This window comes from Eptatretus burgeri, chromosome 5 (assembly GCF_056783735.1).
Source record: "Eptatretus burgeri isolate ZD-2024b chromosome 5, Ebu_testis_v1, whole genome shotgun sequence".
Taxonomy (NCBI): Eukaryota; Metazoa; Chordata; class Myxini; order Myxiniformes; family Myxinidae; genus Eptatretus; species Eptatretus burgeri.
This window is the reverse complement of record NC_140965.1, coordinates 13,634,017-13,656,355: the sequence shown is the minus strand read 5'-3', so window position 1 is coordinate 13,656,355 and position 22,339 is coordinate 13,634,017. Positions and strand designations below refer to the sequence as shown.

At 47.4% G+C, this 22,339-nt stretch overlaps 1 protein-coding gene across 8 annotated transcripts in view; it reads right to left on the bottom strand.

Annotated features, from left to right (window-relative positions):
- LOC147025870 (SH3 and multiple ankyrin repeat domains protein 2-like) overlaps window positions 1-22,339 on the bottom strand; it is a 545,479-nt gene that overhangs the window by 96,842 nt on the left and 426,298 nt on the right. For 6 of the 8 annotated variants that reach the window (XM_085880768.1, XM_085880767.1, XM_085880769.1 and 3 more), the window contains one exon: window positions 366-449. The exons of the other annotated variants lie outside the window; for them this stretch is intronic. In XM_085880768.1, coding sequence (XP_085736894.1) covers window positions 366-449 — 84 coding nt within the window. The remainder of the gene's footprint in view (window positions 1-365; window positions 450-22,339) is intronic. 8 annotated transcript variants of the gene reach the window in all.

Sequence of the window (22,339 nt, the reverse complement as noted above, 5' to 3'; positions counted from 1 at the left end):
GGAGCATCAGTAGATTGGTAACAGGCGCTAGATATGATAAGTAAACGCCAATGAACTATTCGAGCGAGAAATAATCCAAGCATCAAAAATAACTTAAGTGGAAAAAAGGCCTCGGGCCTTTTGTGACAATAAAAAACACACAGAATTGTGATTGGGAGCTGTGGGTATGGTGAAAGCTCACAAAACACAATGCAGAGCATTGTAAAGCCAGATAAGTGAAGGACAACCACAAAATCAACCACAGGGACACAAGAACGACTGAATGAAATCGGGGGAGGATTGTGCAGACATGCATTGTGTGTGATGGAAAAGCAAATGGGAAGTGGGATGGAATGAGCGGCACTGGATCCGAAACGGCACCTTACCAAGTTCCTCCAGCTCGGCAGTCATAGACTTGGAACGTTGAGAAAGCGCGGTGCTGGGAGCTCGCTTGGGTGGTGGCGGTGGCACTGCAGGGAAGAGAGAGTTAGCGGGCGGTGGTTTGCGGATCCAGATTTTCCTGTAAGCCGCAGATATGGTGAAGCGACGCTGCTGATCCAATATGAGCATGTCATCGTAGCCCGGGGAGGTTGCCATCACTGGTGTTTTGTTCAGATTTATTGAAGAGCTAAACTTCTTCATTTTCTACGCATCTGATTAATCACGCAGTAGTTATATGGTTTTGGTTAAAACATACCAACTTATCCGACACTAAGAGCATCTATTCTAGCACAACGTCTGGCATGCGACTCTGCTTCAGACATTTCCATTAATGATGGAGGAATCATCGCTCAGGACTCAAGTGCGACAAAAAATTTCCGACAAGGAAAATAAATAAATCTAAAAACCTCAAAAAAAAATGAGATCAGCACTGTGACGACTCGAACAAAGTGGCAATCCCACTGAAGCTTTCTGTTTATCTGAAGAGTGCGCCTCTCATGGTAGAATGTCCCTCAGTCCCGTCACGATCCATGTCTCTTCAAATCAACGGCAACAACAATTTCCACGGCATTGGTGATTCAAATTGCATGAGGATGCATTCCTCTCTGCAGTTATGATCCAGTTGGTTCAGCACGACAGCAACACACGCTTGCAGAGTGCCTAGCATGTCAGGCATGCGGAAAGCGCAAGCGAGATGCGAGGAGTACAACGAAGGGTGGGGAGAGGGAGGGGATTTGGTTGGAGGAGGCGCCATTTGAGAGAAGGTAGTATTACACAGTTCACTTAAGCACCGAATCGAGCTGGTCAGACAGCATGGCAACATTCACGATATTACATACTGTCAGTATCTTGTCGCATGCTCGTCTCTGTATTCAATATCAACACATTGGATCACGAGAGACCTCGGATTGAACTCAATACGCTTGCAAAAGATACACGAATCACACGGGATAGCTCATTTTAAGTCAACTTATCACCAAGATAATCGCAAGCGCATACCCACGAAACTTGCTTTACAAATATCGTGTAATACATCTTAAAAACATCTTGTTTTTAAAATTTATCTATGGAGGAAGCAATTCCTTGGAATGGAATGCCTCAATAAGATATAATTGCTGATATCTTTACTCTCAAAAACAGACCCCTCTTCACCGCTTCTGCCCCGATCCAAACTCAAATTTAATTGTTCAAAACAATAGGTTGTACACAGGATAAGGAATAAATCCACAGCGACAAACAGAATGGTGACACCCCACCTTGTTCAGTTCACGTTTGCAGTGAAATGGCAAAGTGTGTCTGAAGATTCTGGAAATGCTCATGTGGCAAATCGGGGCGAGGCATGTGGCCCAGTGAGTTGTGCTCTCAAGACAATTCGAGAGTGGGGGTTGTAATTTTAGGGCGGTCATGTAAGAAGCTCAGCAATTCCCTCACCAGGCCCGTTTGTATTGGGGAGACGTTCCTGCGGGATGAGAGCCCGTTTTGCTTTCCTGAACGTTGCACGATGTGTTACCATCAGAAGTCTGCAGGCCGTAACGCATGGAATTTGGTAACATAAAATGTTCTCTCCCTTTAAAATGCCAGTGGCTGTGTGTTTGAGTGGGAGAGGAGGGAGGAAGGATCCTCTGATGTATTATTTGCCGAAGCAACAAAGGCAGAATGTGAGAGTCTAGACATGTAATGACCGTGTGTTACAAGTAGGAAAGCTGGACCATGGTGGGTTCTTAATGGCAGGTAAGTACACTTGGCTAAATGTACCACCCAATCATTTGTGACACCAAAAAGGCATTGCGAGCAACATGTCTGCAAGTAATGCTCTTTGCCCTCGACGTGAAGTGAAAACATGAAAGACAGCAAGGTTATCTGAGAGATTGAAGGATGGCCAAATGGATTGTTTGTAACACAGAGATAAAACACCAGCCAAAACTGTAAATGCCATGTCGGTGTCTTACACATGGCTTTAATCAAGCAAACCCTCCAGGTTGGAGGAGAAGGTGGAAGAATTGGCAAAGGGGGAAAGGGGGAGGGAGGAGGGAACACAACCTCTGTTCAACTTTGGAATGGCCCTTTACTTTGAAGGTCATGGCGTGGCTGCTTTCTGGGTGACAAAGTATCTAAGTGGAAACAATCTGTTCAATTTGGAGGGGAAGTTAGCAATTCACCATTTGCAAAAAAAAACATCAGAAGGCAGCAAAAGGCAAATAAAGAAAGTGGAGACAAACTATCATAAACCTAAACACCCCTTCTCTCGCCCCAGCTCATCAAACTGGTTTTTCTGGCACTACCCCAAGGAAGCCACACGGGCACACCCAGGGTTGTGCCCCCTCCACAGTGTGCTGAAGCGAGGGACACGTGGCAAGGGAGGAAAGACAGTGCTTTCAAATCTTTAGTATTCAAGATAGACAAGGTCTGTATGAGCGAGTCAAAAGTATTTGAGGTAAACATGAACAAACTGAAAAGCCAGTATGCAATTTGTGTACCGCCTCCCCTCCCTCCACAACCAGCATGTGAATGAAGTATGTGTGACCTCTTAGGGGGTCATCTATTTATTATGTAGTAAAGGTGTGGGGAGGGGAAAGGGTTGGGCTAAATGGAGAAAAAAAACACACACACATGTTGACACTTCATAAGAGCACACGGGGAAGGTGGTAGTGAGGGGAGGAGAGGAGGGAGCAGGGGGAAGGGTTGGGGTTCAACATTCGTGTATGTAATAAATAGATGACCTCTTACCAATGCTGGAACGAACAAAACTTCAAAAAAAAAAAAAACTACATCTCTGTTTTTGATAAGTTCTACTGCCTTGCTACCATTATCAGAACCATGTGCTGAAAATATTCCACCCTGTAGTCACGCTACCAAGCATCCACACTCTCAGAATAGGGGAGTTCCACACGTGGTTGCAGCAAGACAGTGGAGTTTAGGAAACGCACTACTTTTTGAGATAAGATGATCTCCTTTTCAAGGACACTTGCTTGCATGTCTGCCAACAAAACAAACGGGGAATTGAAGGGCATGTAAGGTAGAAAAACAGTGACAATGGTTCATTTGTCATAAGATGGAAAACGTTTTGTGAGACAGACTCCAGACCTTCGCTGTGAGTAATGGAAAAAGGCCAGGTGCTGCTTGTTTGTCTGTTGAACTCGAGCAACAGAACGGTTTAGAGCAATTTTCCATTCAACATGGGAAGCCTCTTTAGCATGAGCTTCACTTGAACACCGACAAGGCAGAGGCTCAAATCTACTGTCATCCTATTTGTCTGCACCAAGATGTCTTTCTCCTTCAAGTGATTCATGTACAAGCTCTTAGTTTGCCTGAGTGCCAGCTATACAAAAAAAAGAAGAAAAACACCCAGACCTTGATATCAAAGAGCGTTTGGAGGTACATGTTTGCATCTTCTCACAGGAACAGATGATAATCTGGCAGAGTCCAGTGGCAGGAGGATCAGAAATGCATTTTAAAACTAGAAGGGCACTCGGTAGAGTGCATACCTCCGCCAAGTAATGCCTGATCCACAAGAACATATTGGACCCAATACATTTTTGAGATATCATGCTATACAGTACTATATAGATTTTGGCCCTATCTATCAATGGTGAAGATCCGGATCTTCACCAAAATCGAATCAATTCATTGTGGCCACACACCCAACATGTCCACAAAGTTTCATTTGAATCCGTCAACAACTTTTTGAGATATCGTGCTATATATTAGTTTAGCCCTATCTTGATCTCAATGGTGAAGAATCGCTTCAAAAATTATCAGATCCAGATCCTCACCAAAAATTTAAACAATTCTTCCTTGTTACACACCCAACGTGTCCGCCAAGTTTCATTCGAATCTGCAAACAACTTTTTGAGACATCGTGCGATACATCATTTTTGGCCCTATCTCTCAATGGTGAAGAATCACAGAAAAAAAATTCTGGTTGACAGATCTGGACCCGGATCTTCTCCAAAAGCTACCAAGTTCGTCCTTGTCATACACCCAACCTGTCCAAAAAATTAAATCCGGATCCGTCCACAACTTTTTGAGATATCCTCCAGACAAACAAACAACAAACAAATGAAAAATCACTCAGCAACAACTTGGCAAAACAGTAGAAAGTAGAATAGCACTCGGTAGAACACATACCTCTGCCAGGTGGAACAGTTCACGTTCTGTATCCCACTGAGGGTCTGGATCCGAACTAAAATCCAATCTGCTTGTTCTTGTCACCTATTCAACTTAACAACAAGGAAATCCAACACAGGTGGAGGCCATTCAGCCCATCATGCCTACACGAACACCACACCAACCCAAGATCCAAGAAAGAAAATGCCAAAAAAAAAGTTTTTAATTAATGAAAGAAAAAAATTGTTTTTGGTAGTTTTTTTTCTTTATTTTGTATTTTTTGTTGTTGTAATTTTTTTTCTTCCCCTCAGAGAGGGAGTAAGGGCTTGGTTAAAAACACACATCAACCACACAACCTCCCTTGACAAGACCACCACCAACAGCACTCCGTACACAATCACCCATCAATACTCAAACGACCTAAAAGTCCTATCAACATCCCCATACACCTCTATCTCCATAACTTCCAGGTACCTATCCAATTCTAATTTAAACTTATCTACTTTTTCTGCTGCCACAACCTTTCCAGGTAGACCATTCCATGCATTAACTACTCTCTGAGTGAAAGTCCCCTGCCTTACTCCCATCTTAACTCTCCTCTTCTTTACTCTCAGGCTATGGCCCCTGGTCCTATCACTGTCTACTCTGTTGAATAATTCATCTGCCCTCATTTTATCTATACCTTTCCTCATCTTAAACATCTCTATCATATCTCCTCACAACCGCCTCTTTCCTAGTGAATAAAGACCTGTCTTCTTCAGCCTCTCCTCACAGCTGAGTCGAGCTAGGCCCGGAATCAATCTCGTCGCCCTGCGCTGAACTTTCTCTGTGGCATCTATGCCCTTCTGGAACTGTGGTGACCAAAACTGCACACAATATTCTAGATGTGGCCCTTACTAAATTCCTGTACAATGTTAACCCCACCTCTTTTGATTTATAAATGATCCCCCTCCGAATACAACCTAAAACCCGATTTGCTTTACCTATCGCTGCCTGGCACTGTGCTTCCTGCTTACCTCCCATATCTATTACCACCCCCAGATCATTCTCCTGTGTGACTCGCTCAAAAATTACCCCTTACATCCTGTAATCTCTATTTTCATTGTTCTTTCCCATCCCCAACACCTTACACTTGTTCAGGTAAAATTCCATCTCCAATTTTCTGCCCAATATATGCAAGTATCAATACTTTCCAATATCTGATCACCACCTCCTCTGCTATCCACCTTACTGCAAAGCTTCGTGTCATCTGCAAATTTGGAAAGCTTACTCTTCACCCCACTATCCAAATCGTTGATGTAAATATTGAATAGTAATGGTCCGAGTACTGATCCCTGAGGTAACCTGCTACTTCCACCCTCCCAGCAAGACATCCTCCCACTCACAGCCACTCTTTGCTTACTACCACTTAGCCAGTTTGCAATCTATTTAGCTACCTGACCAGACACTCCACAAGCCTTCACTTTGGCCAACAACCTCCAATGTGGTACCTTATCAAATGCCTTCTTAAAGTCTAGATATACGATGTCCACTGCCTTTCCCTCATCCACCCAATCAGACACTGCTTCATAGAACTCTAAAATATTTGTGAAACAAGAACTACCTTTGGTAAAGCCATGTTGACTACCTTTAATTAGTTTGTATTTGTTTAAATGGTTCCTCATCTGGTCTTTAATTAATGTCTCCAACACCTTCCCCACAAGTGAAGTCAAATTAATAGGTCTATAGTTTCCCAATTCTTCTCTGGATCCTTCCTTCAATAATGGTGTTACATTTGCGACCCTCCAATCCTCCGGTACCTGTCCTGACTCCAGTGAGCTGTTTAAAATATCCGTTAACATCTCGCTTACCTGCTCAGCCACCTCCCTCAATACTCTTGGATGTATATTATCTGAATCCGGAGCCTTATCTACTCCGAGATTACCTAGCTGTTCCTTTACTTCCTCCACTCCAACCTGGATCTTCTGTAAAAGCCCTTCCTCACCTCCTCGATTGATACTCTCAGCTATTGGCATTTCTCCTGACTGTTCTTGTGTAAAAGTTGAAGAAAAATACCTGTTTAATAAGCCTGCCATCTCACTTTTATCACTAACCACTCTCCCAGTGCTATTCCTCAATGGGCCCACACTGGTTCTAACCAGTTCTTTTACCCTGATATACTTAAAGTTTACTCCGATAGTGATATAAATCTAACTCCAGTCCTGTTATTTTAAATCTAATAAATGCCTTTTGCTTCTCCTTAATAGCGTTCCTTATCTCACTGCTCAACCACCCTGGTCTCTTTCTACTTCTAGTTTTACACCTCATTGGAATGCACTTACTCTGCACTCCACACATTTGGTCCTTGAAGGTTTCCCACATTTCTCTGTTGTTAGGGTCTCCAAATCTACATCACCCAATTCTCTTCTCATACCCTCAAAGTTGGCCTTCCTGAAATCTAATAACTTTACCCTACTATCCTGAACTCAAACCCTCAACAGAATCTTTGCACACACAATGTTATGGTCACTTGCTCCTAAATTCTCCCCAACCTCCACCTCCTCCACCATATTGGGATCGTTACAAAAAAGGAAATCCTCGGATGAGAATGAGGAAATCCTCATCCATTCTGTCCTTTCCCTGTTCCTGGACCCAATCTATCCCTGGCAAGTTAAAATCCCCCATAATCAATACTCTTCCCTTACCACATGCCCTTTTGAATTCTTCATATACTCCTCCTTCCTCCTCTTCCTTCACACCCAGAGCCCTATAAAAGCATCCTACAAGTATCTTACTGCTTTTACAATCTCTAATCTCTACACACACAGATTCCTCAACATTTATTCCTTCTTTAACGTCACCCCTTTCTCTTGATGCAATGCTGTCCTTTACCCAGATTACTGCTCCTGCTCATATTCTCTCCTTCCGATCACACCGACACACCTTATAGCCTTCTAATCCTGTCCTCCAGTTACTCTCCTCCTTAAACCATGTCTCACTCACTGCAACTAAATCGTACTCCTCGCTATCAACTCTGGCTTCAAGCTCTTCCATCTTATTATTTAAACTTCTGGCATTGGTATAGAATATGTTTTACTTTTCACTTCCTGAAATTCTATTTTCCTGCCTGGCCTTACTCATTCCAATTACTTCATCCGTTCCTTCCTTTATAGCTTCCCCACCCTCCGCTGACCTAAAAAAGCCTGAATTCCTTCCTCAATTCCCACAACAAACCTTGCCACCCCCTTTCTATTTAATATACGGCCATCATTCTGGAAACACTCCCTTTGTCCCCTGAATGATTCCCACTGCTTCCTAAATGCAAAACCTTCCTCCCTACACCATTCTTCCAGCCTTTGGTTGACGTCTATTGCTCTGCTCATAATTTCTATATTGTTTCCTAATCTTGGGAGGATCCCAGAAAACATGACCTCACAATCCTTTGCTTTCAGCTGCTTACCCAATATCCAGTATCTATTTTTCAAAACCTCTGAGTAAACTTCCCTACATCATTCGCTCCTCGGTGTACCACAACCAACTTCTTCCTGCCATGACACGATACAATATCGTTTACCCTTCCTTCAACGACCCTAATTCCCGCTCCTTCAAAACTACACAGAATTCTGTGTCTACAATCCTTCCTGCAGAATGAAGAATCTACATATTTAATAATCTCATCACCAACAAAAACTGTCTCCCATACCTACCTCATTTCTACCAATTTCTATTGCGGCACCTCCACCACTGCCTTTTGCTTGCAAATCCTGTTCAAACCTGACCTGCAAATCCTGTTCAAATTTCAAGTCAATCGGATTAAATTTAAGGATTTTAGAAAATTTGGCTCAAATTGGTCCATTGGCCTATGTAGACCTTTTCAGTCGACCAAATTTTACGAAACTTCAATGCAGGATCGTCGCAGGGTCGGTGACATTAAGTGGTTTGGGGTGAACTTGTCCACAACTTTGAGATAGAGTGATATATTTAGTTTTTGGCACTATCTAACAATTTTAGAAATTAGGCCTGTGTTGACCTTTTGATCATAAAATTAATAGGTAGTTGAGTTCAGCGACCTGACATGAAAATGCTCTTCAAATTTCAAGTCAATCGGATGAAAATTGAACATTTTCGAAAATTTGGCCCAAATTAGCCTCTTCACCTATGTTGATCTCAAAATGAATAGGTTGTTGAATTCAGTGACATGATATTCAAAAGGTCTTCAAATTTCAAGTCAATAGGATGAAAATTGACAATTTTTGAAACAATTACCTATTAGGGTGACCAAATTTTATGAAACTTCAATGCAGGACCGTTGCAGGGTCAGTGACGTTAATCTCTGAAAATTTCAGAGCGTCCAGTTGAGCGGTTTGGGCTGGAGGCGAGCGGACAGACAAACACACAAACAAACGGAGGCGATCAACATACAGTACTTCTCAAAAAAAAAAAATTGACAAGTAACAAAGGGAGGCGATCAACATACTTGTTAAAAATTTTTTTTTTTTTTTGCCAAGTAACAGACACAAAGGGGGAACAACGTCCATCTTTGGTGGCAGAGGTAACAAGAAAGAGCAATCAGAGATTGCAGACCCTTGGCAGGATTTGTTTTGTGTGGTAAATAAAGAAGGATGTACTCAATGTAAGGTCGTTGATTTGATTGCAAATGAAAGGACTAAATGGTCTCATTGAAAATGTGTTAAGGTCAAAGGTCTGAAAATTTGTAAAGATGAAATGGTCTGAAGGTCAAAAGGTTGAAAGGTGGAAATGTTGAAAGTTCTGAAAAGGTCTAAAGGACCGAAATGGTCTTACAAGGTTGAAGGGGTCTCCGGAGTGTAATTTCAGGTCTAAAGGGTTGGAAATGTCTGAAGAAGTCAAAAGGGTCTTAAAATGTTGAAAAAGGGTCTAAAGGTCAAGGGGGTCTAAAGGTATTAGGTCTGAAAGGTCAAGGGAGTCTAAAGGTAATAAAAGGTCTGTAAGGAATGAAGGTCTCAAGGGTAGAAAGGAGTCTTCGGGTCTTCAGGGTTCTAAAGGGTCAAAGAGGATCTAAAGGGTTCTAAAGGGTGTAACAGGGTCTTCAGAGGTCTTGAGGTTCTTAAGGGTCGAATGCAATTCATACACACACATTCTGTGTGGACAAAGACAGACAGGCAGAAAGAGACAGACAAACAAACGGACCCAAATGCAAAACCCTCTCCTCTGGTGAGGGTAACTAGAATGGCACTTGGAACAGCGCATACCTCTGCCAGGTTGAACAGTTTATGTTTTGTATCCAATTGATAGGCCAGATCTGCATTCTGACCTGAACCAAAATCTAATCGGATTGTTCTTGTCACCGACCCAACTCATGCACCAACTTTCACCATAACTTGTCCAATTTTTTTTCAAATATCGTGCTGTACTGTATATTGTTTTTGGCTCCATCTCTCAATGGTGAAGAATCGGTTAAAAATTCGAAAATTTGCGTGTCCGGATCCGGATCTTCAACAAAATCGAATTGATTAATCCTCGTTACACACCCAACCTGTCCACCAAGTTGTCCGAATCAGTCCTTAACCTTTTGAGAAATCATGCTATATATCATATTTCGTCCCACCTCTCAATGGTGAAGAATCACTTGAAAAATTATCGTATCTCGATCCAGATCTTCACCAAAATCGAATCAATTCATCCTCGTCACACATCAAAATTGTCCACCGAATTTTGTCTTAGTCAGTCAGCAACTTTCTGATATATCCTGCTGACAGACAAACACACAATCAGACAGGAGTGAAAACATATAACCTCCATCCACCTTCAGTGGTGGAGGTAATTAACTATCGTACTGCAATAATATTACATTTGAAGCTTGTACAGTTGGGATTAAAAAAAAATAATCACCGTAACAGGTGCTTCAGGCAGGTACATTTTTGTATATTTAAGGACAACAATCAAATCTTCCCACCTCAGTGTTTATCATTTCCTTTATATTTGAAAATTGTGTGCTTGTGGCAAAGGCTCTTTGGGGGTAAGTTGTCAGTTGTTTATCTTGGTGTGAGGCTGATGAGTCAGGAGATGGATGATGCACCCCTAAAAGGTGAAGCACAGTTTTGTTCCACAGTATAATCAAGACCAACCAATGACTACTTTCGCCTGCAATCCCAAGCCCATCCAGGCAGTCCTCGATCTCTCCAGGCTACTGCTTTCTTCCAGGAACTTCTCGACTTGTGAAACTTCCAAAATCCAGGTTCACTGCTCACCACCACTCCTTTGTTCCTTTCTATTTGTTTGAGGGACCTCTTTCCTCAGCCTCTTCAATCCTACTCCATAGTCCAGGGCTTCAAGTTAGGAGTACACCAAGCCTTCAGGTCCTCATCCATCACTACCTGTGATATTCTCTACTATCATTAACCCTCCACATCAATTTGCAAGTTCATCTCCACCACATCCGCGTGTTGTTCCCAAACTCCACTATGAGGGAATTTCCTTCTTCCCTCTATTACCTTGCTCTTCCACAAGCCGAGACTTAGTATGTAAAAAACAAAAGGTCATTATACAAGTGGTCTTGTACTGCTCGACTGTGAGAAAAAGAAACCTTCTGGTGACATGATGCAACTTAACAGATTTTTGGAATGTAAATTTGTAAAGAAATTTGTAATGTAATGGAATTTGTAAAGAAAAAATTTTAAACAAAAAAAAAAAAAAAAAAATATATATATATATATATATATATATATATATATATATATATATATATATATATATATATATATATATTGTTGTGGTTACCAAATTCGCAAACCACCATTCAGGTCCCTTAGGTGAGATATCTCGGTAAGTATATGTGTAGTTCGGCCCAAACCCGTTGTCTAGTGGGAATACATGTCATTTATGCGTGCTGCGACTCTTCAGGATAGCCGTTTTTCTTTTGCTATCTTTATTTTGGACCAACCGCCATTGTTACCACCACCAACCACAACATCAACCACCCACCGCGGCGCCGCTTCACGTCACACCTCGCAACCGTCGCATCGCCACCGTTCTTGCGCCGCTTGTGGGTACCGGTGTTGGACTCGTGCAGGGCGCGCGCCGAACAGCGTGTACAAAACCACGGATTTTCCACTTCAAAAACGGATCAAAAACGACACACGCCCACTTTTGTTCCGTCCAATCGGTGAGCGAGGGGCGATTTGGCCCCGCCTCCAGGGCGTTGGAGGGCGATCGCTATATGCAAATTTATGGATCAAAAAGCATTCACGCCCACTTTTTCTCGGGCCAATGGGGAGCGAGGTGAAAGGTCGAAGGCAGGGGGGTCAAAGATGAGAGAGCGAAGCCACGGGGCTTATATAAGCGACCGCGTTCGTCAGTCAAGTTAATAAGGAGTTAAGACTTCGCAGTCGGTGGAGTTGGGAAGAAGAAGCAAGAAGGAGTTGGTCGTCGTCGTGTGCGTTGGAGTCGGAGCAAAGGGGAAGGAGCTGTGGAGAGGCGGCGAGGGCAGACGAGGGGGTGCTCGCGTCGTGCAGGGAGCTGCACACCAGGGAGGCCGACGGCGCGACCTGGCCGAGGTGGAGACGCTCGTCGTGGGACTCGAGGCAGAGTAGAAATCCTCTATACCCCGAGCATCAGCAACCCCCTCCTGTTTCCCCCCGCGCTGAGATAGTGCGACCAAGGGGGCCCCTTTTCCCACCCCCTACCAGACACTGTCCGCGAGGCCCGCGGAGTTGAGGCACCATCGCCGCTCCGCGTCTCATCACCAGACGGGTAGGCCCGACCCGGTCTCGGCCTCAGGCCCGCCTCATCTTTGAGGGTGTTCTTTTCCTTGGTTTTGGGTATGTGTTGTCAGCGCCGTCTGTGAAGTAAAATTGTATAAGTGTTGCCGTGTGCTCGCGTAATCGGTATTAGATCTGCATTGTCGCATTTGCTTTTTGTGTAAAATTGCATTGTGTTTCTTTCCTTTTCTATGTGCTTTTGGTGGAATTGAATGTGTGCTTTCCGTTCATCGCGAATAAATGTGCTTTATGTTGAACTGTTTCCCGCTTCGCTTCGTCATTTCTTTCATTGAATCCTCATCTTGCTTCACGTAAAGGGTTGGTAGTGGGCTGAATACGCCCGATAATTAATCGAACCGTCGAGGCCGACGATAACACCGCTCGGTTATCCCGATAGTACGGAACGGGTCGCTTAAGTGGCCCGTTTCCGAAGTCGACCTGCGGCGAGGTGCGATCGCCCGGTCTATCCTCCGTGTGGGTACTTAGGTAGGTCGAATTTGGCGAGCAACCCTATCCCACGCGGGGGCTGATTGGCTCGATCGCGGTGAGACCGAAAGGTCCACCCGTGACTGGTTCCCGGCGTTAGTCCGAGAGGGTCACGACTGGATTGTCCGTCCGGTGGGCGACGTGCCGCGATTCGAGTTACGTGGCCGTCAGCACGCCGGCGGGCGCGAATCCGTAACACTGGTGTCAGGTCGTGCGATACAAATCCATCGCCCTCCTCGCGGCACTGGTATCGGAGAACAGGAAAACGGGCTCTCCTGTCTCCGGCTAAATTCACGGGAATCGGTCCAGGGGTGAGAGAAGCGACCCCCGATTCCCTCCAAATTACGAGCGATTCAAATTAACCCTTTAAGAGAAGCAAGATGGCGTCTCAAGGCGAGCGGGAGCCGGGGGTATTAGAAATGGATGTAGAATGTGTAGGATCCATGGTCCAGGATGGAATCCCCGTGCAGGAACATGAACTCCCCCAACTGAGCCCAGAGCCCGAAATAGGTGCGGCAGCGGCCGCGGTGTATGACACCTCCCCTCCCCCTTTCCACCAAAACCCCCTGATCCTTGCCGAAACGGCTCACCCAAGCGCACCCGACATGGCCCAGCTATTCGCCATGCTGGCGGCTATGACAGCGAGGATGGATGCGGATGCACAAAAGATGGATGCGTATACACAAAGGATGGATGCGTATACACAAAAGATGGATGCGTATACACAAAAGATGGATGCGAATACACAAAAAATGGAAACAAATATGAAGGAAGAAACTAAAAAGCTGCGGGGTGAGACGCAGAACATGGGCCGAAGCCTGCAGGCGGGCATGAAGGCCGTGACCAGGGACATCAAAATGGCGACTCCACGTGTAGAAGCGAACGAGCTGGAAGGGGGTGCAACGGCTGACAGGCCCGCGGTGGAGGCGGGTGAAAAAATAATTCAGGGGGCGTGTTGGGCGATGGTCGTGACAGAGGAATCGACGGTGACCAAAAGGGAAAAATTAAATGGGGAGACCAAAACGTGTGAGACGAGACACGAGGTGACGACGACAGAAACTTATAAATGTATAGAGACACGGGAGATAGAAAAAATAGAGGAGAGACTGCACGATGAAGACGGGGTAAGTGACGCACACACACACACACACACACACACACACACACACACACACACACACACACACACACACACACACACACACAGAGGTAGTGGAGGACCATGAGGGGAGCTGGCTGACTGGGTGGAGACCCAGTGCGAGCACCTGGATGGCCTCCTCCAGGAACGAGGGGAGGGAGTATGCCCCCTTGAGGCGAGTCACGACCAGGTGAGTTCGGTCGTGCTTTGCGAGGTTGAGGGGACGGGTGCTGTGGACAGGTGCACGGAGAGCTTGGGGGGTATAGAGGCCCCGGAGACCCTTGTGGGGACACGAATCCCCAGTGTGGTTGTCCCTGTGTGTGTGGTGCAAGGTGTGAGTGCAGCCCCGTGTGTGAGTGGTGTGGTGGCGATGGTGCCAGAGTACGTGCTTCCCAGCACGCCGTGTGTGGATGAGGCACCGTGTGTGGAAGAGGCCGTGTGTGTGAGTGGAACGGCCAGTGTGGATGAGGCACCGCGGTTGAGTGCCCCCGCGTGTGTGAGTGAGGGACGGTGTGTGGATGAGGCACCGCGAGTGAATGGAGCACCACGTGTGAGTGGTATGGTTTATGCAAGGGAGACCGTGTGTGTGAGAGAGCGGTATGTGAGGGAGATGTCGGTCGGCATGTGTGAACACGCAGCCGCGTCTCCCGGTGTGAATGTAATGGAATGGAGTGTGAGCGTCGTAACACGCAGGTGTGCGTGGGTTGAATGGAAACGGAGACGGCGACATGGGAGAAAAGAAAGCCGAGTAGCGGCTGCAGTTGTTTCGGGGACCGTGCCGGGTTCACCCAGCAGGGAGCACGAGGTCCGTGCTGTGCAACGCACGAGACCACCACGTGCTCGCTTGCGAGAGTGAAGTCCCGGTCCGGAAACGCACGCGGTGGATTTGCCGATCCCGCGGACGGACAAAGTTTAGGCAGGATTATGGATTTGGACCGGACGGGTTCTCCACGTGATCGTGTGTGTTAAGCTCCAACGGGCAAAGCACATGTGTTCGCGTGGGGAACCCCTCGAGACGTGGGGCTTGTGTTTTTTTTATGCGCACGGTGACGCCATGGCTGCACGTGGGGTTGGAATCCGGCAGGAGGGGTATCTCTGCCGGATGGTACCGTCCAAGGAGGGACGAGGAACACGTGCAGCTGCATGACGTCACGGGCAGGTGCAAAGTGCGCGAGTTGCCGCGCTGGTGATGCGCATGAAAAAAAAAAAAAAAACAAGCCTCACTTTCGGGTGCACAGGATTCCTGGGCAAGGGGTGGAAGACCCCCTTACCGGGGCACAGGATGAAAACTAGTTAGGGGGAAGGGTTAGCTTAGTTAGACCGACTTCATGGGGCAGGGGTAAGTCCTCATGGAGTCCGTGGAATGGATTAGGTAGAGGGATTTAGTGAGCTTTAGGTTGGGAAATAAAATGATTGATTTGGAGACAGAGACAGACTTTGGATGTGTAGTGGGGACGTAGCTTTGCTACGTAGGTTAAAAGGAACGTGCTACTAGTTTAAGGGACGACGTGGGAGCACGAGTTAGTTAGGGGATGTAGTTAGAAGAATGGCAGAGTTCAGCGGTGAGTGTGTTGAAGAGTTGTTGGTGAGTGGATTGGAAGCATGTGCTTGGTGAGTGAGTGAGGCCAGCGGGTCTGTGTGTATGGAGCAAATGGGGAATGCATGGTGCGATGAGTGATTGGGGGGAGGAGTGACTCCCGCCCAAGGGACCCCGGGGTCAGAGTAAAGTGAGTTAGCTGGGTTAGTCAAATTGAAAAATGGAGGTCGTTTTGCTGTTGGTGGGAATGTAGGCTCGAAACCCATTTGGAGGGGTGCAGGAGCCCTGTTGATGGGCTTGGGAGCGTGGCTGCGAAAGGTGAGTATCGCTGAGTGGGTACCCCGGGCACCAGGCTAGTCGGCCGTGGTAGGCCAAGGGCCCATGGGGGGCCGGGATAGCGTAGTGGGCACGGGTGCGCCTGCTTGGTGCGGGGGCCCGGGGCGCCATGAGCCGCGTGGGCAGTGTTGTGGGCAAGGGTGACCCTCGGAAAGGGGCCCGGGAAGCCAGCCTGCCACGTGTGCGTTTCAGGGGAGGTGCCATGGGGGGCACTCCCCGGTGTTAGGGAGCTGGTAGGCTCGGAGGCAGTGTAGTGCCCGGGGGTGCCATAGCGGGAGATTCGGCAGAGGGTCGTGCCTGCCAAAGGGAGCCACGTGTCCCAGCCAGGAGACCGTGTGAGGGCACGGAGAGAAAATTGGGGGGCGAGGCCCGAAATTGTGAGGACACCAACACAGGCGACGGGAATCTGGGTTGTTAGAACCAATAGTTTAAGCGAGAGGCGCTTGTTTAAAGCCCCGGGGTAGTTTAACGGTTAAATGGATAGGGTAGATTAGGAAGTGTACCCCTCCGCACCATCCATCCCCTCGCTCTCGTTGTGGGCCGCTGGACCCACTTTGGTTATAGATCGCCGAACTCTGGGGAGGCCATTCTGAGGCTTAGTTGGGCCCTCGACACAGGACGTTAGCTCTCCCTTATTCCCCTCCGGGAAGGGAACGTAGGGGTTGGGAGTAGGCTAGGTGACAGGATAGGTTAGCCGAACAAGGACGATAAAGGGGGTTAGGGGACGATTTATAGTGGGGAAGTAAAAAAAAAAAAAAAAAAAAAAAAAATTAAGTTGGGGCTAAATTGGGGTTTGACAAATTAAGGGAGTGGGTATGTACAGTGACAGGCAAAGGCGATAGGTGGGAGGGAGACAGGTAGGTAGGTCCGAGCCCGCCTTCCAAGTGGCCAGCACCACAGCACTCCCTCCACCAACCTCCACTGAACGGCAAAGGCTGGCCAGCTTCATCTGCTGGCTGTGTTACTGCAAGGCCTGTGCCGGCCCACTTCATCTGCCGGCTGGCTGTTTTGCTGCAAGGCCTGTGCCATCAGCTGGCCGTGTTTTGCTTCAAGGCCTGTGCCGGCCAGTTCATCTGCCGGCTGTGTTTGCCTGCAGCGGCCTTCTTCTGCGGGCTGTGTTTGCCTGCTACCTTTGCCATGCCATGCCCACTGCCCCTGTTCACCAGCCCCGTTCAATTTTTGCTTTGCCCCCCCCTGTTCATTTCCATGTGCGCCAGGATCCGCAAGGCAACAGTTTGCAAGCTGTGAGAACTGCCCTGTTGGCAGCTACAACACGGGCCTGCAGTGGCGGCCCGTGCACCGTGTTTGTGTTCATCCATCCATTCGTTGTGTTCATTGCGTGTGCCACTTGAGCTGGCACGGAGACTACGTTTGTGCAGCCCATGCACCGTTGTGGTTCACTGCGTTCAGTTCAAAAAAGGAAGGCCTTGGACTGCGTGTGAGCAGCCAGCCACGTTCCCTGTCACCTGCATTGTTTTGAGCCAGAGACTGCATGCGAGCAGCCTGGCTCCCTGCTAACTGTTTTCTTTTGCAGAGTTCAGTGATCCTGGGCCATGGTTTAGTGTAAAATTTGTAAGTTAAGGTAAGATGTACTGTAAATATGAGTGCGCCCCCGGCATGTCTGTCTTAGCGCCGGCAATCTTATTTAAGTCGTCCGTGTGAGTGAGTTTGTTTCGGTAGTTACGCAGCCCTCAGGTTATTTATTTTGGGGACACGAATACCATGAATGTCGCACTCAGGGATCCGTATGTAAAATGTACTAGGGGAAAACTACACATGATGGCACACGAAAATTTGACGACTCGGGACGAGTCTGTAAAAAGGGGAGGGGGTAGTGTTGTGGTTACCAAATTCGCAAACCACCATTCAGGTCCCTTAGGTGAGATATCTCGGTAAGTATATGTGTAGTTAGGCCCAAACCCGTTGTCTAGTGGGAATACATGTCATTTATGCGTGCTGCGACTCTTCAGGATAGCCGTTTTTCTTTTACTATCTTTATTTTGGACCAACCGCCATTGTTACCACCACCAACCACAACATCAACCACCCACCGCGGCGCCGCTTCATGTCACACCTCGCAACCGTCGCATCGCCACCGTTCTTGCGCCGCTTGTGGGTACCGGTGTTGGACTCGTGCAGGGCGCGCGCCGAACAGCGTGTACAAAACCACGGATTTTCCACTTCAAAAACGGATCAAAAACGACACACGCCCACTTTTGTTCCGTCCAATCGGTGAGCGAGGGGCGATTTGGCCCCGCCTCCAGGGCGTTGGAGGGCAATCGCTATATGCAAGTTTATGGATCAAAAAGCATTCACGCCCACTTTTTCTCGGGCCAATGGGGAGCGAGGTGAAAGGTCGAAGGCAGGGGGTCAAAGATGAGAGAGCGAAGCCACGGGGCTTATATAAGCGACCGCGTTCGTCAGTCAAGTTAATAAGGAGTTAAGACTTCGCAGTCGGTGGAGTTGGGAAGAAGAAGCAAGAAGGAGTTGGTCGTCGTCGTGTGCGTTGGAGTCGGAGCAAAGGGGACGGAGCTGTGGAGAGGCGGCGAGGGCAGACGAGGGGGTGCTCGCGTCGTGCAGGGAGCTGCACACCAGGGAGGCCGACGGCGCGACCTGGCCGAGGTGGAGACGCTCGTCGCGGGACTCGAGGCAGAGTAGAAATCCTCTATACCCCGAGCATCAGCAACCCCCTCCTGTTTCCCCCCACGCTGAGATAGTGCGACCAAGGGGGCCCCTTTTCCCACCCCCTACCAGACACTGTCCACGAGGCCCGCGGAGTTGAGGCACCATCGCCGCTCCGCGTCTCATCACCAGACGGGTAGGCCTGACCCGGTCTCGGCCTCAGGCCCGCCTCATCTTTGAGGGTGTTCTTTTCCTTGGTTTTGGGTATGTGTTGTCGGCGCCGTCTGTGAAGTAAAATTGTATAAGTGTTGCCGTGTGTTCGCGTAATCGGTATTAGATCTGCATTGTCGCATTTGCTTTTTGTGTAAAATTGCATTGTGTTTCTTTCCTTTACTATGTGCTTTTGGTGGAATTGAATATGTGTGCTTTCCGTTCATCGCGAATAAATGTGCTTTATGTTGAACTGTTTCCCGCTTCGCTTCGTCATTTCTTTCATTGAATCCTCATCTTGCTTCACGTAAAGGGTTGGTAGTGGGCTGAATACGCCCGATAATTAATCGAACCGTCGAGGCCGACGATAACACCGCTCGGTTATCCCTATAGTACGGAACGGGTCACTTAAGTGGCCCGTGTCCGAAGTCGACCTGCGGCGAGGTGCGATCGCCCGGTCTACCCTCCGTGTGGGTACTTAGGTAGGTCGAATTTGGCGAGCAACCCTATCCCACGCGGGGGCTGATTGGCTCGATCGCGGTGAGACCGAAAGGTCCACCCGTGACTGGTTCCCGGCGTTAGTCCGAGAGGGTCACGACTGGATTGTCCGTCCGGTGGGCGACGTGCCGCGATTCGAGTTACGTGGCCGTCAGCACGCCGGCGGGCGCGAATCCGTAACAATATATATATATATATATATATATATATATATATATATATATATATATATATATATATATATATATATATATATATATATATATATATATATATATTTATGGATTTCAGAATCCAGTCTGATGAATGCATCCACACATCCAGGTCCTCAGACTTATTTCCTCAAATGCATGTTCAGATTAGCCCCATCCCCATGTCTAATGGGATCTTAAATGTGATGTGTTGAGAAGGGTAAAGAATAGATCTCCTCAGCAACATTCTTTTGCGAGCTCCGATGCCCGCCTTTATTGAGAGCGCACGGGTCATCATGGTAACTGTGCACAAGCGGGGCAGGGTGAGCTTGGGGCGGACACTGCGCCGCCGAGACGGCCCGCAGATATAAAAACGAATGGAGGTCCGTTCTGAGGCAAGAGGAAAGCGGAGGCGAAAGAAAGCCAGGGAGGGAGAAGAGAACGAGAAGTAAGCTTGAGAAGCGAGCAAGAAGCGGATGTAAGTGCGCAAAAGAGGAGAAGGAAGCGAGCGTGTGGTGCGCGTGTGGGTGTGAGCAGCGCCACCAACAAGTGAGGCATGGGTCGGTCACCAACAACACCAGGGTCTAAACCCGCGACAGACAATCTTAGTGCCCTCCAGACGTCGAATGGCATTCAAGGCTGTTCGCGATGGGGTTTACGGCAAGGCTGGGTGCTGGCGACGGACGTGACATGCACACACACATTTTAGGACGTTTTCACTTCACAGACGACTATTTGCTGGTGAGCAAGACGATTCTTCCCCCCCCCCCTCCCGATAAGCATCTGCTCTTTGTCTCTTTCCCGGCATTTTGATTGATTTTGCTTTGAAATTCATTCATTATTTAACTCAGAAAATAAAAAGTTCTTTCCATTTATTAATTTTATTATTAATAAATCATTTGTTGATTTCCAACCTGTCCGTGTTTGTCCTTTCCTTTTATTGGTCTAGCATTGTCCGAACTGAGATAGACTGGGAGGTAATTACCATAGATTTGACCAAAAATAGTCGGCACGCACCAGCGGTTAAAACGCTCGGCCACTCTAATTAAAACCTAATTGAGATAACATTGGTGTTTTGCCGAGGGCGCGCTCGGTCAGTCACAATGGAGGGTCAGGTAACCACGTGACCTCTAGTTAAACGGAATTAGACGGTGGACACTGGAACTCGTGGTTAAGGCCAAAGTCACATTTGCCACGGCGGCCGTGGGGTCTCCAAAATCTACGGCCACTAGCAATTATAGGGCGGCCGCAGTATTTCCACGGTCACACAATGTAGCAGTCATATATGTTTTTATTTTTCGGAGAGCCGCACGGCGTATTTAGAAATTGTGGAGACCGACAACGTGGGGGTGCTGTACGGTCTTTGATTTGATGTCACACGGTGAACTTAGGGCGTTCCTGCGGTGGCCATAGAATTTTCAAGGCATACGCAAGGTGCCGCAGGGGGGCCCTAAGGTGAATGTGCGGCCAGACGGACGGTAGCGAGTGGGTTGTTTTTTTTTTGTTTTTGTTTTTACCAGTTTTTTTTTTTTTTCGGCTTGTCGAATTGCTACGGCGAACGTAGAAATGAAAAAAGTTATAACGCCGAGTTATAATTCCATGGCGACCCTACGGCCTGTAAAATATAGCCATACGGCGTAGGGCCACCCTGAGACCACCTCAGAAACTCTGCGGCCGCCGCACATTTGTCAATTTAGAGGGCGTACGGCCGCCGTATCCTCGCTGTAGAGCAAATGTGACTTAGGTCTAACTAGGTGGCGTTCATGGTTTTAAAATAACCCACCGTACCACAATGTTAATTGTGAGCGGTGGCCCCAGGTCGGCTCTACCGAGGACAACCGGGGATTAATCCTCCTGCGTGACAAGCTGGTGTCTCGGTACCCATGGCCGCAACAATATATATCCAGTGCTCAGTTGTCTTTATGCTCTTCTGCAGGGAGCGGTTGTACTGCAGGTCATTTTAGGCAACTGCTACTTTAAACAGCAAGGCTTTGAACTTTCTGATTAGAGCAAGTAGGGAAATGAAAGAGACAGCTTTTGAACTTTGGATTAACTCAACTCAGAGTGTGTATGAAATGTGAGCTTTGAGTGCTACTTAAGCCAAATTAGAGCCTGTACTCCATCTAGCTATTAATTTGCTTCTGGATTTGAACTGCTGTCTGTGCATCAATCTTGTCCCTCATGGACATAAACAACCTCACCGATGCTCTGTAAAACCATCTCTTCTATTTTGCAGATGACTCGACATAGTCTCGTACGGTACCCCTATCCATCTGCTCGGCAGACAGCAGCTAAGTCTCTCTCTGCTGATTTGGAAATGATTCGACACTGGTCTGACAAATGGAACATGTCCTTCAATCCTGGAAGATTGTGCCAACTTTCCCTAGAACTTCGGAGTGATCATCAACCAAATCCACCTGCACATTCCCATTGTCAGACACTGCAATAAGTTCAGTCTCTTGAACATGTACACCTCAGCATCAGCCATGATGTCTCCTGAGCAGACCACATAGCTGGCTTCCAAAGCCAGGGCTTTGGCTGGGGCTTTGGAATCATATTGGTCTCTCCTGGATTTTGTGGAATTTAAAGCTCAAAGTGATCAGAATCTCCTTTTCAAAAGAAAAGCACAAGTTCAGTTGTTCTCACATTGCAGTCAGGTCGGTGGCCTCTCTGTTGTTTCTTTTCCAACTTTGCTCTAATTTAGCTCCCTCTGCCCTCTCAGCTCTCTGACCCTCTCAAGCAACTCCAGGATGTAAGCTTAGGCGTTCTTCCAGTAACCCCATCCTGGTGAATGAACAATAATCCAGGTTGACTGCACACCAACTCTTTCGTTCCTCACTTCTCCCAGATGTGGAACCAGCTCACAGAGGCTATTCGCTCTCAGTGTTATCTCCAGGAATTCAAGCGGGCGGTGCATTGACATCTCATGTCATCCCTCATCTTTACTCACAATCTCTATTACACCCATTAAAAAATCCTAACCCATCTGACCAGACTCATTGGTATAATGGATTGATTGTCCGCTCTGAGTCTGGAAGGTTGGCGGTACAAACCCCGCCGAGTCACACCGAAGACT